This window comes from Sinocyclocheilus anshuiensis, unplaced genomic scaffold, assembly GCF_001515605.1.
Source record: "Sinocyclocheilus anshuiensis isolate Anshui unplaced genomic scaffold, SAMN03320099.WGS_v1.1 scaffold375, whole genome shotgun sequence".
Classification (NCBI taxonomy): Eukaryota; Metazoa; Chordata; class Actinopteri; order Cypriniformes; family Cyprinidae; genus Sinocyclocheilus; species Sinocyclocheilus anshuiensis.
The window spans coordinates 136,567-151,632 of NW_015549594.1; the positions used below are offsets into that span (position 1 = coordinate 136,567).

General features: G+C 35.5%; 1 protein-coding gene across 1 annotated transcript in view; it reads right to left on the reverse strand.

Annotated features, from left to right (window-relative positions):
• Positions 1-15,066, reverse strand: part of LOC107658350 (BMP/retinoic acid-inducible neural-specific protein 3-like) — a 93,533-nt gene that overhangs the window by 23,307 nt on the left and 55,160 nt on the right. The window contains exons 5-6 of the mRNA XM_016446852.1: positions 11,739-11,844; positions 7,059-7,295 (exon numbers count right to left, since the gene is read on the reverse strand). Coding sequence (XP_016302338.1) covers positions 7,059-7,295; positions 11,739-11,844 — 343 coding nt within the window. The remainder of the gene's footprint in view (positions 1-7,058; positions 7,296-11,738; positions 11,845-15,066) is intronic.

A 15,066-nucleotide genomic window follows, 5' to 3' on the forward strand; every position in this document is an offset into this window, starting at 1 on the left:
ATGTTAGTTAAGTTGTGCAGCCCTGAGCAGTGCAAAGAATCCATGGTGAATGTATGAAGGTAATCACAGGGATTGAAGAATTCTGAGATTTAGGAATATCACAAAACAAGTGTGTTATCTATGGAAGCTCATTTCCACCAAAATGAAAAACGAAAAAAAAAAGAAAAAGGAAATTGCAACTTATCTCACAATTCAGATTTTTCTTTCTCACAATTCTGAGTTCATATATCACAATTCTTTCTAGAAATTCTCAGTTTATATCTCTATAGCTTGCAATTCTGACTTTTTCTCAGAGTTCATTGAGTTTACATCTCGCAACTCTGTTTTTTATTTTCCACCACAGAATAACAAAAAGTAAATGTGACTTTTATCTTACAATTCAGACTTTTTTCTTGCAATTGCAAGTTTATATCTCACAATTGAGTCTTTTCATCTTGTAATTCTGACCTTTTTTTCTCAGAACTGTGCATTTGTATCTTGCAATTCTACTTTTATATCTTGCAATTCTGAAAAAAGTCAGATTTCTCTAATGTAAACTCAGAATTGCAAGAAAAAGTCCGAATTGTAAGATAAAAAGTCACAGTTACCTATTTTATTTATTATTTTTTTCCTGTGGCAAAAACAAGCAATCATAAGTTATCATATATTAATGATAAAAGATTATTATTATTAGTTTTAACCATAATGAAGAGGAGAAATCAAAAGCATTGTCTGCACAAACTAGTGTCAGAAAGCTTTCCAGCTCAGAAAAATTAGATGTGCATACTAACATCTCATAAATAATAAATAAACAAATTATTATTTTTTTCCCCCAAAACGGTTAGAAGTGGCTATATTTGCAGTATGCAGTATTTTTAGGTAAAAATTTGAAACGGTGAAATGGCATTTTGGTTATAAAAAAATTTTTTTTACCTGCTATTCTGCTTAAAAAATGGCTTGACATCTTAAACATCCCATTAGAATCTGAACTGTTAAACATACTTAGTTAATGGCAACAGCACAACATAAGAGAAGGACATGCTATGCATAATTAATTTTCTAAATCCGCCGCAATTTTTCCCCCAAGCAACATGCAGATATTAAATAAGAAACTGCCATTTTCGCCGTTTGCGAATATGCGATAGGTCGACCTACGCTGAGTTTTTTATTGGCTTCTTTAGGGAAAGTGAAGCACTTGTGGGATTTGGTGGGGAGAAGTATCATGTTTATGACAGTAGTACAGTTTTGTATAATCCCTTCTTAGACTAACCAGCGCTGTTGCTGGGTGAATCCATTCGTTCTGCTAGCTGATTCAACCCGAAGTGAATGGACTCCTAAAATCTTGCATATACCAGAGAACTCAGCATACACTGTTCTTTAATCCTAAAAACAGCATCCACCACATGTGCCATGCTAATCTACCTCTGATTTACTCAGTTTATGAGGTAATAAGAAGCATGGTGAAGCCATTTGCAGCCTGTATTAAGTTAATGAAATGCCAAATGGGAGATGTGTTTATTAAGTGTGCTACATTTGACGTGCAATACATACAGTAATTAATCGAACAGTTTGAAGCAAATTTAAATTTTCTCTTAAGGAAGGCCTTGTAGGCAATGTAGGAAACCTGTTTAAATGTCGAGTCTTTGTGAGACCGAAAGATATATCAGAATATGTGTGCAGAGTGTAATCCTCTTTATAAAACCCTTAGTGCCCGGTAAGTGAGTTCAATTTATTGAAGCAAAAAATAAATTCACTGAAAAAACACCTTCATTTGTTGTTTATTGCTATCTGTCACATTCAAACTGCAAAAGTGCCTTATCTGAGTACAGGCGCTGGGAGCTTTAGCAACTAATTGAGCCCCTAAATGGACCAAACCCCAGTGAAAATTTCCATTGGCAGACTCTGATGAGGATAACAATGTTGCCAGGTTGATTGTTGGTGGTACCATGTATAAAATAACACCACGGAACTTTGAGCCAGTTTCTAATTAACATAATGGAAGAGTTCAGCTAATCAAGCTGTGAATTGAAGGATGAGGAACACAGGAGTTTTATACTGCCAGACCTCTTGACTTTTAAATACTAAATTTACTGTTGTAAACACGATTAATCATGGAATGTTTAACCTTTTGCTCCAACTAAAGTGCTTATGTGAACGCTTAGTACTACTAAAATAATACTGGAATTATTTTAAATCATAAAGAAAAAAATTACAGAAATGCTAGTTTTTTTCCCATGAACAAAACAACAACAACAACGATCCAACCAATTTCCACTGAACTAAATCAAGTCCCGTCCTGCATTTCTTTCGTCATTCAAGTAGTTTCACTCGAATATACTGTACCTCATAATAGAAAAGAATCTTTTACGCCGACTTGAAACTGAAGCATTATCTAATATCACGTCAATTTGAGTGGATTTGACTCCCAAAGGACAAGTGAAATACAATCACAAGCTCCCATTCATTTTATTGCCTCTTGTCTGATTTGCTACAAACTGCTCATTCATGATTCTGCCTCCATCCTGCAAACATTTCACACTTCTTTTCACATACGTCCCCAATCAATATTATTTTCCTTTATTCTGTACCTTTACACAACCATCATCAGTCCTTTCTTGCCACTGTATAAAATGCCTTTTTGTTAACAAAATGTGAATTATTTTTTACAAAAATACAAAAAAAATGTAATTGCACCCTATAAAAGGTGCATATAGGTGTGTAGTGTTAGGAAAATATACATTACACATGACATTTCTTCAGAACTTACTTGAAAATACCATTAAAGCATAGAAATTTAGACAAATACTATTTGTAGCGTGATGCTAAAGGCTACACCAGCACAAGAGTTCCCCATTTAAAGCACTTTAGTCTTATAAAAACTCCTGTGGCGACTTTTAACAACAGTCAGCCATGTTTTCTGTTTATCTTTATGAATAGAAATACCCTGCTGTCCATATATGGTAATGGAAGGGCGGATATCCTAGTATGGAATCAATCATATGATGCATATCACTCTTCTTCACTGGTAGGAAGGAACAGCTTAAGCATGGCCTACAGCTGTGTGTTATGTCTATTTGTTTGTCCAAGACATAGGCTAATCAATATTTGTCAATCGGATGCTGTTCGACATGCAGAAAATCAGAATGATAATGGCAGCAAACCTCATTAACTTAAAGCAGCACTATGTAACTTTTTCTGTGTTCAAAATTTGTGAAATGTAATAATCAGCAATATGCATTCACTCGCATGGCTTTATTGATAACCCTTTAGTATAGGGACCAATCCTCACCATTAACTAGTTGCTTATTAGCATGCATATTATTAACATATCAGCTATATATAAAGAATGAGAATGTGACGTAACGCCGCGTTGAGTTCTGGGAAACTGCTTTGTTTATCCGCCATATTTGCAGGATAGCGCTGCCTTTCCGCTATTGAGTTTAGGGCAGTATTTGATTGTTTGTCGTGATTGTATGGGAACGGATAGCGTATCCTGCTAATATGGCGGCGCCTTCCCGAAATGCAATGCGGAGTGAAAAGATCGTGACGTAACTCCTCATTCTCTATTAGTACATATAAAGCACATATTCTGCATGACCATATTCTACATCCCTAATCCTACCCAATACCTAAATCCAACAACTACTTTACTATCTATCACTAAGCAGCAAATTTTTATTGTTTTTATTGTAAACAAGTTTATTGAGGCAAAATGTATAGTTAATGGTTTGTTATTAGAGAGAATTGAACCTTAAAATAATGCGTGACAGCTTTATTTGAATGTTTCGGCATGACATACCATGACAGCCAGTTTTAGAAATATGTGTGACAACCTTGAAGCAACAGAAGGTCTGGACTAGGAAAGACGCATCCTCACTAGGATGTGTCCTTCCATTTGAGAAGCACCCAATGATTAGCTCTATTGAACTGACAAGGCAATATGAATAGGAGACGATTCCCTTTGATGGAGTCAATTCCATCCTTTGGAATCGATTCTCGATTCCTAACGTGCCGGAATGGATTCTTTTTGGAAACAATTCCCAGCTCTAACAGTGCGTATGTGCATCATAAATGAACAGTTCCACTCTAAATGCACATCTGGTCGGCATAATTTAATGGGATATGCACCAGAATTATGACTAATTCTCTAAAGTATGTGACGTAAACAGAAAAATCGATCAATCTAAATATGGATTAAAAGCCTTAATGGAACACTAGACATGACATATTTACCAGAATGAACAGGTTAGTACTGTCCAGCTTTGATTTGGCATGTTCTGATGCATACACCAGACTCAAACTGATATATTAGTGTCACTGAATTATATTTATCAAACAACACTTGTCAGATCTTGAAGTGGAAGTCTTATACCTTATATAGTATTTTTATTTATGACAGTTGAGTTTGCAATACATGTACAAATAGACCTCAGGCCGTGCGTGGGGATCATTCTGCACCAACAGGGGTGGTGCTACAATCATTTTGTGCCTTAGAAAGCCATCCAATAGGAGATATTGGTTGAGGAAAGGTCAATGCGTGGTGCTTTCGAACAAAGTGCACTGAGGCGCAGATTGTGAGGGAAGATGATTTCACATCCCTGAAGTATCTCTGTTTGTATTGGTGTGTGGGTGTGATTGTGTTTATCTGTCCTTTTTGAGATGCACAGTGTAGGAGGCTATAAGACAAAAGAAGGTTATTGTTTTGTTTAGCTTTTGTTTTTGTCAAGCACTGGTTTTGCAAGTACTGTTTTTTCAAATACTGTTTTTGCAATTGCAAGATATAAAGTCACAATTTTTAGAAAAAAGTCTGAATTGTGAGATAAAAAGTCACAATGATCTTTTTTATATTTTTTGTTCCGTGGTAGAAATAAGCTTCCAGAGCTTTTAGCCAAAACATCTGTTTTTTTTGTGTGTTTTTTTTACTTCCCTAAACATTTTAAAAAGGACATTAATAGTGCAAACCTTTTAAAAAAAAGGAAAAAATCACAGAAATGTCATTTTAACAACATTTTATTAAAATAATTGCAAAAACAAAGCTGGTTCTGAGAAAATAAAAGTTTTAGCGTAACTTGTTTGTAGATACCATGGTTCAATATTTTGTTATCCAGTGTAATGAAATTCATACATTTTAAGTGTGATTTGAGTGTCTAAATACTTTTTGGAGCCACTTTTGGAGCATACAGTACAAACTTGATATCATGGTGCCTGACCTTAGTTAAACCTCATTTATGTTTTTTGTTTTGGTGAAGTTTTTTTTTCCAGATATTTTTAATATTGTTTATCAAAATCCTGCATGACAAATCAGTTTTCCATTTTAAATCTGAACAAATGTTCTCTATCTGCCGTCTGGCCTCCTGAAAAAAGGGGCAGGTTTCTGTGAGGCTGGATAAATAAAACCCTTACGCTGTAGCTATATGCTATGGTCAAAGAGCCCTTTTCCCAAGTCCAGCACTTCACCTGCTGAAAAGAGATATGCGTTCTTATGAGTGCAGTGCCACAGTTAAAGGGATTTGAGCTGCTTTCATTAATGCTCCATCACTATGCAGGAGAAGCTTTTAGAGCCAGCTTGGGTTTATCTCGCTGATTCAATCATTCTTTGAATGTGGAAACGCTCAGCTAGGAGAAAAACCTGAGGTGCCATCTTTCCATGCTTCTTTCTCTTCGGCTCTCTTTACCTTGGATTTGCTCTCTCTTTCTCTCTCTCTCACACACACCACACCATTTTTCAAACCGAAGATTTTATCAGTCTGGTTTTCTTGCAACCAGAGCAATAAAATAGACAAACCCTCCCTCTCGTCGGTTTAGATTTCTACTCCAAGGTGCAAATGTATCACAGTCAGTGAACTTTAAAGAACTCAGAATTAAACCTCATACGTGGGGCCCATTTATCAAAGCAGCCTGCATTTGTTACTGACTTGTAGGCCCTTGCAGGTCTTTTCAAAGTTTTCAGAAACAAATTGACCAATCACACAAACCAGAAAACACATTTTTAAAACTACAATTATAAAAAAAAAATTTTAAAGATGTTTTTCAAAGTGATCCTTCACAAATAATTCTAATATGCTGATTTGCTGCTTATTTTTATGTTATGTGGATTTTTTGTCAAAAGTGTTTTTATTTGAAATCTGTTTTTAAATCTATTTTTTCAGTAAAGACATTTAATTAAAAATGTCTTTACTGTCACTTTTGATGAATTTAGTCATTTAATGTGACCTTTCTGTTAATTTTTCTTAATTATAATATATATACATATATTAATAATATAAATGGCATATATTACATTTAAATTACATTCAAACCATTTGAGTAATTGAATAAATTGGGAATGCATGGCTAAAATGGCTTTTAGTGTCCAAATACTTATTTTCTTTAATGGAACCCACTGACTGCTTTTCTGATCGATACTTTGAGAAATGAATATCATTAATTAATAACATTAACTTTTTAATATATTTACTCTGTAGGGGTTGTTGTTATTTTTCTTGAACTTAACATGTAGCAGATGGTTTTCATCCAAAGCAGCATACAGTACACTAATTGCAGAGACAATCCCCTAGGTGTACTTTAGGGTTAAGTGCTTTGCCTACGGACACAATGGTAACAGGGTGTGATTGTTTTCTCATTAATACTCCCATTTCCTTGGACACCTGGGATTGTACCTCTAGCCCTTGCGCTTGCAGTACAGATCCTTAACAATTACACCACTGCCCATTTCTACTGCATTACCCAGTGCATTATCAATGTAAGTGTAATTAAAAGACACTTTGCTGGAGCTGTGGCGCAGCGGTAGCGCATCAAAGTTATGTCTGTGCTTTTTCAGTTGCGATGTGCTTGTCATAGTATATTTATGCACAAAGTGCATCTGCTTACACTGAAGTGAACTCAGAAACCCTGCAGGAAAGAGCTGCTGAGGGAATATGACAGTATATCAATCATTTGTCACCACCAGTGAGATTTACCTGTTATTTTAAACCTGAGAAGTTCCACTCTCCCATTTAATCCAGTGTGTGGAAAGGTGTCATAACCCGAGAGATTATACAGCAGATTTGAACACTTTCATGGCCATTGGATTAACCTACCTGAGTCCATGAAGTCATTGTTGAGGTTGATCCAGGACTCTTTGCTCTTACGCAGACTCTCCTCCATGGCTTTGATATCTGCGAAGGGGCAGTTACAATCAGGGAACTTTGCGGAGCAGCGGCACCAGCAGTCATTGTTGCGGCACAGAAGCTCGCCCTCTGAATTACATGCCACATAACTGAGGGCCGCCTCCACAAAACGATTCCGCAGAAACTCAGGAAGTACATCCTGTAGACCTGTGCGTGTGGGAAGAGAGAAAAATCTGTTTACTGCCATGTTAGACTCTGTGAACTAAACTGAAATCTGATTCCAAGACCAGATAAGAGATTTTGTAAGCTACATAGCACTGTTTGTCTGCTGCTAGGTTGGTAAACAATTTCAGAATGGTGTTTGGATGTGCTAATATGTTTGGCCAACATCTCAAATCCCCAATAGGTCTGAGATTCCCGTATGGACAATTGAAAAAAATCAATTTCTGAGTCATATGACACCATTATGAACCCACCCATCATCTGCCCTCTGGCTATCCTCTCCTCTCTCAGCACTCTGTCTGTCTCTCTACCCACTTAACTCTCAATGTAAAATGTTTTCTATTTTAAGTATCCATTTAGAACAATACAGTAATGCAGTGGCATGAGGTGGACCTCTGAAATGACAAGGGAAAGTGGAATTTTTGCATGGTAAATTGGTAATTCACTGGTAAATTGGAATACACCACTGCTCAAAAGTTCAGAATTGGTTAGATTTTTTTAAATAATGGTTTTGTATTTTAATATATTTTGAAATGTAATTTATTCCTGTGATGGCAAAGCTGAATCAACAAGCCACTAATACTATAATATGTTTGTATGTTTATATTACCTTTTCATTAAAACTACCAGCAACATATGCATAACACAAAAAACTATGTACTGTATATAATTTGTGTAGCTTTTATTTATTACTGTGTGTGGGTGTGTGTGTGTGTATATATATATATATATATATATATATATATATACAGATATATCATTAGTCGACAGATCTACTTCAGGTATCATGAGGGTCATAAGTACATGGAGGTGCATCTTTAATCTTTAATTTAACCGATTTCATAACAGACGCACTAAACAGTTCAACATTTCAAAGTTCAAGCTGCAGTGTAATTTCAGGTGCATTTTAATTAAGACTTGACTTTAGGTGGTGAACCAGATGTAGACTGTTTGTGAACGTGATACTGTATGTGTGTGTATTATCACACTCAGGGCTTTTTCTTTATTTATATCGGTCTAAAAAAAACTTTTAAAACCTTTGCTTCCCAGACTGTTAAAAACACCGCTGCAATAAAGACACATTACTATTGATTCATAGTCCCGATTTGGCTTGGCAATACAGGACAGGCTGCGTTGGGAAACAGACAGCATTTAAAGTGGGTCAGAGAGGCAGGCAGCCTGACTGCTCTAACAGCATCAGTGATGGGAGTCCTATTTGGGACGGTGAGGTCTGCTATGTCAGCACAGTAATGGGGTAATGGGATGAATAAAGACCAACAATCTCCGTGGCAAGGTCATTCGGCCGTAAACCTCTGTCATGAACTGCAGACACGCTGCAGACAGGGAATCAATGCGGCTATTGTGGAATTCTCATGCCTGATTAGATATTTTGATAGCAGGCAAAAGAAGAATTTACATTTGCCCGGAAAACAAATGATTGATTATTTGAGCAATTGTAACAAAGCGGTAACAAGATGGAACAGTTGTAAACAGGGTCAAACATTTTTTTTTTTGCCACACTTGCCAGTGGCAGGTGAACTTATCAGTAAAAAAGTCATATTTTTATTTTTCATGAATCTGTATTTTGAATTTGCCTTAAAAAAGTAATTATTCTATCATATCTACCTTATATAATGTACAGTGCAAAATAATTGTAAGATTTTCAAGTGTTTTTGAAAAAAGACTCATTTATTTGATAAAAAATACTGTAAAAACAGTAATATTCTGAATTAATATTACAAGTTAAAATAGTTGTTTTCCATTTTAATGTACAAATATAATTTATTTCTGTGATGGCAAAGCTAAAATTTTAACAGCCATTACTCCAGTCTTCAGTGTCACATGATGCTAATATCATTTTAATATGCTGATTTGGTGCTTAAGAAACATTTCTTATTACTTTCATCAATGATGAAACCTGTTGTTCTCCTTAATAGTCTTGTGGAAACATGATACTTTTTTTCAGAATTATTTAATGAATAGAAGGTTTAAAAGAACAGTATTTCTCAGAAATTGTTTTTATAACAATGTAAATGTCCATACTTGCACATTTAATCAGTTTAATGCATACTTGTCTAAGATAATGAATTTCTTACAGAAAAAAAAAAACATTTTAAATGATAGTGGTTGCAATTTCTAATAAAGTTCCCAGCCAAACTTGATAATAACATGTAAAAAAAATCCACCCAGACAATTTGGAGAGCAGAACCCCCTCTATTATTTTTTTTTAGATGTGATCTCCTAAGGCCTCCTCATCAATACTCACCTATGAATTACTCATGAAAGCATTCAGTGCTGAATACATGAATCCACAAGCCGTTCCACCACGTAAGTGAAAGATTCAGATTTCACAGCCCAGCTGTGGTTGCTGAACACCTGCTAATTATATTATCTGAGAAAACGCTCTTCACAGCTTTACCAGGTCTGACATCCTCCAAGAAAGAATCAATGCCTTTTGCCTTCATATTCAGCCTTTTTGAATTCCCTTCCCAGTGTGAATATTTATGATGTGTTCCTCAGTATTTATTCGTCGGATTGTGAAAAACAAGAGACGTAATTAGATGCAGTCTTCATCTCAAGCTTTGGCTTCTGCTGGGTAGAGAGCCAACAGTGTGGGGAGCCTCACAAAAGAGACTGACTTGGATGGCTTTCATACCGGAGACTGCTAAATAGCTGCTCTTGTGCCCCCTCCTCCACAGTCTCTCTCTTTTTAAAGCGAACGAAAGGAATCTTTCCTGTGGATTATTTCAGTCCTCTATGGTATTGACGGCTTGATGTCCTAATTTTAAAAGGTCTACATTCTACTCTCTGAAAGGACATGGCACTTTGATTGAAAATATTCAGGAAAGCCCCAAGAAGTGAATGAAAGAATGCAGAAAGAACCGATACAAACATGCACAAATATAGGCCAAACTCCTCTCTCTCCAACTGTTTCCCCCTTACATTTTCTTCCCCAAGTACTCAGCAAAAGATAAGCTTTGGTGCCGAACCCTATGGCTAGCTCATTAAAGTAGTTACACGAATCTGTGCAGCAGGAAACTTGCTTCAGGAGATGGCAGTATTAAGTGGGTTGATCATTTAAATGTCAATGTCAAGAAGGCAGTGGAAACTGGCGCAGGCCACGTGTATAATTAGCAATGGCTAGAGGCTTAAAAACCTTCCTTTTTGCTCCTTGCAGTCCTGTTTCTTTCTCTCTTCTTTTTGTTGTTCCGACCACCTCTGACTTGTGGTGACACTGCTGTCACGAGAGTGTGAGGTGCATTAATGCAAATCTAATTGCCTGTCTTTTGATAACTCTTCACTTGCTTGTTGAAAATATGAAGACAAGTGATGCGTTTCTCAGGTCTGTCGCAGCCAGACTTTTGGCTTGGTCTGCATTGCAACGTATTCTGGTCAAGAACTGCCCACAGGAAATTTGACTGACATATAAATATACCAATTAGGGTTTGAGGTAACACGCTACAATAAGTAAAGTAATTAGTTAACATTAGCAAACTACATTAGTTAACATGAACTAAAGTTGTATCTTTTAATATTAGTTAATGGACCTGAGCTAACATGGACTAACAATGAACTGCATTTTTGTTAACTATTGTTAACAAAGATCAAATATACTGTAACCTATGTCATGATAATTGTTAGTGTTAATGAATTAACAAATGTTAACTAATACGACCTTATTGTAAAGTGTTACATGGTTTGCTTTGTTTTCATGTATTGTCATCAGATATCATTAAGGTTATCTGAAATAGATTGTGTCGTGATAATGGACTAGTACCAACTATTGGCATAGTTGTCTCTGTAAACAGTTTGTGTATATTGTATAGATTTTGAGATGAGAATTTCTGTCAGTTTAAAACAAACTAGTACTAGTTATTTCACCGAAATGGCTCCAAAAACAAAACAAAATCAAAATTTTGCTTGTTGATGTAGTTTTCTTTCTCCTAAGTGATGAACAATCCTCTGAAACTTTGGAGCGTGTTAGTGACCCCAATGTTACAAATAAAGGAAAGCACAGAACCTACCTAAAAGATCATCTTTTTATTTTCTTTGTTTATTATAATTATTATGTTTCATTTATTATTATTAACATTAATAGGTTCATGTTACTCTGTTTGTTTGTTTTGTTTGTCACATTTATTTATTTTACATTTTAAAATGTCCATTTTATTTATTCAGTTCATTCTGAATTGGATTCATGATCATTAATCATGAATTTACTTTGTGTGCCTGCAAGTAATTTGCTTCATCGTTCTGCTAGTGCAAGAACGTTTAGGGGACTTGAAAAAGCCTCAGTCAAATCTATCTGCTCATCCTAAAAACAACAACAACAAACCCTCTCACTGTACATCACCAGGGCAGTTGATACAAATACTATCAAACATAGGTGCAGTGTTGTTCTTCTGAAGACCACATCAGCTGTCATACCTTTCAGGTGGATTTTATTTTCTGGGCTGTGCACTAAGACGGAGCTGACGGAATCCAGGCTGTCGTAGTTACTGCATCCAAGAGGCCCCGTTCTGGTCTCCGTTACCTAGGAAACAAGGAGATATTTTAATGCCTTATTATCGTTGAAATCATGCACCTGTTTGTTCCTCGTCAGAAGCGGTAGAGTGCTGAGCATATGCCGTTGTCTAAAACAAACCAGCACGCCTGTGCAATAAGCCTGAGTCAATATCTAAATGTCACCAAAGCCCATTTCAGCATGTCAGAGCTCTCCAAAAATGCTCACTTTGCAGAGCGCCATAGAAATAGTAAATTGACTCCAGTGTTAGGTCCCAATGCATTATTAATTTCAAATCTAGAGAGCAGTGAGCCGTGTGCAGTGGCGTAGTTTTGTTAACAGACCCTAGTGTTAAATATAAGGAGACTTTTATGATTCTAAAATAATGTGTGTCTGGCCTGGCATTTCAGCTGAGACTTGGGATACCGGGGTGATGTTCCAGGACTTTTTTTTTTTTTTCATTGAGTGGCTGTATATGTAAAACAAAATAGATGGTCCTAATGGGGATCCTTTCCATTAGTGTGTCTTGACAAATCAATAATCAATTAATTAATGAGACAAAGCACTTGTAAATTGGTGGATAAATACATTAAGCATTAGGAAGCATCAACAATTAAACATTTAATGACTATCAAAAAAGAATAATTAAAAAATAAATAAATCAACAAAATACAGTGACTACAGTGTGTGTGTATATACAGTATATGCAGTATTGTAATAATTTAGACACACACACACACACACTTTATATGCAATGCATATATATCTTTCTCTCTCGCTAGTCTATTAATTTTGTATTCATTTTTCACTGGTGAAACATGAGTGACTGTGATAATGTTTGATTTAGCCAATGAGTTTGACTAGGGTAATTTCAACTCACTAATCACTTCAACACTGTCTTCAACATGTTTGTTTCAATCAATCCATTGCAAAGAGCCTGTTCAAAAGAACCACTCATTTACAAACCTGACAGCTCACAAAATCAGCAAGTGTTTTAAAATGTCACAACAACATATTCATGGTTTCAAATGATGTGAAAAAAGCTTTTGCTGTTACCTTGTTGAATTACAATTTGATGCTCTTCACAAATTTCAACAAAGCTCACTGAATTGTGCCTAATACAAAGCTTGAAACATTGGCACTAATGAAAATCTTTGTGAGTTTAACAGGATATTATATCATAACCTAAGGCTCTTTAGTACTGAAAGTGATCTTTATTATTTTTTATGTGTACTTATAGACACTATATAACTAGAGTAGCTTCGGTTAGTAATGCATTGGTAGTGCATTCATTTTTTATTAGTAGCCTAGTTTTTTTTCTAATTCTAACTTTTTTTTTTCTAATTCTGCAGAATTAATTCTGTTTACAGGGTTACTTGGCTATGAATTCCATAACTGTGTTCTGAAGATGTGCTTTATAGCTGATAGCTCTAAAAATGCCATTAAAATAAAAGCATATATTTCCTGCATTCACAAAATGTTGTCCATGTTTAAAGCCTGAAAGATGCTCTGATATACCTGAAATATCTTGCAAATATTTCACCAGCACGGATAGCTTTTTTTTTTCTATCAAATTTTGCCCCACCACTTTTGGAAGCTTGGTGTGTTTTGTTTTGCTGTGTTTTGACAGCAGTTGTCATAAAATTTGTGATTTTACACATCATTGTCAGGTCTTTGTCACAAAATGAAATGCTGTAGCTAATCCAAAACTAATCCAACAGAAAAATGCAAAGGATTTGGGACCATGTCCTCATAACGCCATAATCATTAGTTTGGATATTTAATTTCTCTGTTTCCCCTCAAATGAGTAACCTCTATTTATCTTGAGTGTTTTTTTTTCTCTGTTGGATTTTAAATATTCTTCAGTCGATGTTATGATGGAGAATATGTTGCCAAGCTGTTTATATATGCAGCGTTGAAGACAGTAGCACTCTACATTTTTGAAGTAACTCGCCCAACACTGTCATTGATTAATGACGCATATTTTTCACATTAACTCTTTTTCTTATGTCACTATTTATTATCACATAAATGTATACATATTAATATTACATAAAAAAATCTTTAGATAATGTAAACTAACATTTGAAACATGGAGATTGCATGAAGTCTGTATGATAATGTCAGTTTTAGTGCGATAGCATCAACATTTATCATAATATGTGCGCATACATGCACGCTTTATCATTCATTTATGAACTACTGTCTCTTTTCTGAAGTGTCGCACACATGCCCTCCTCCGCACCCCGTCCCACTGCAGCATCTCATTAGATCACTTGTCATTTATGATTGCTTACTGCAGCTCAATTGCTCTGATCCCAATAGGACTCCGGGCTGTTTATCTCACACATAAAACCAGACACTAATCCGTATAACAGTCTTCATAAAAACGGCATTCTTCACAAGGAAATCATTCCAATGATTTTCTGAAGCATGAACAGCTTATGTTGTTGCAGTGATAGCTGGTTTCCTATATTGAGCCTAACATATACATAGAGAGAGAACTAGGGCTGTACTTAATATGAAATTGAATCTTATTAATCACAAGTCTCTCATGCTAACCAGTGCTGCATTTATTTGATCCAAATTACAGTAAAAACAGCAATATTGTTAAATATTTTTATACTTTAAATAACTATTTTCAAATTAAATACACTTTAATATATAACTTACTCCTGTGATGGTAAGTTGAATTTTCAGCAGGCGTTACTCCAGTCTTTAATGTCACATGATCCTTCAGAAATCATGTTTTTTTTGTTTTTTTGATAAAACATTTTAAAAATAAAAATCTTACAAGCATTTATACATCAATTTAATGCATCTTTGCGGAATAAACGTATGTACACCCACATATATATGCACACAATATCATACTGTGTAGATTACGAGTATGAATGAATAAACAAGTACAGCTAGTAGTTCTAATCCTAACCAAATCTCTTGTTTACCTGTCACCCTGCTGTTTTTCCTCCCCAGTTGTCTGTATGTTTTAACAGTGGCGCTTAATATTGACATCCATTTAAGGAATGATATCATACCTGACAAAATAACCGGCAAACACTGAAATCCCACATTTTCCACCCTGCCTCCTCAGAGAGTGTCATGTTTTGTTGTTGATCTTATATTTACCGGAGCTGTGTTTTCACGGCTTCCTCTGCATGCTTTTCTTAAGGGCATAACAAAGGAAATGAATGCCTGCGGAACAGTACTCTCCTCTCCATTTCTGTAACATTTCACATCATCCACAGGCCC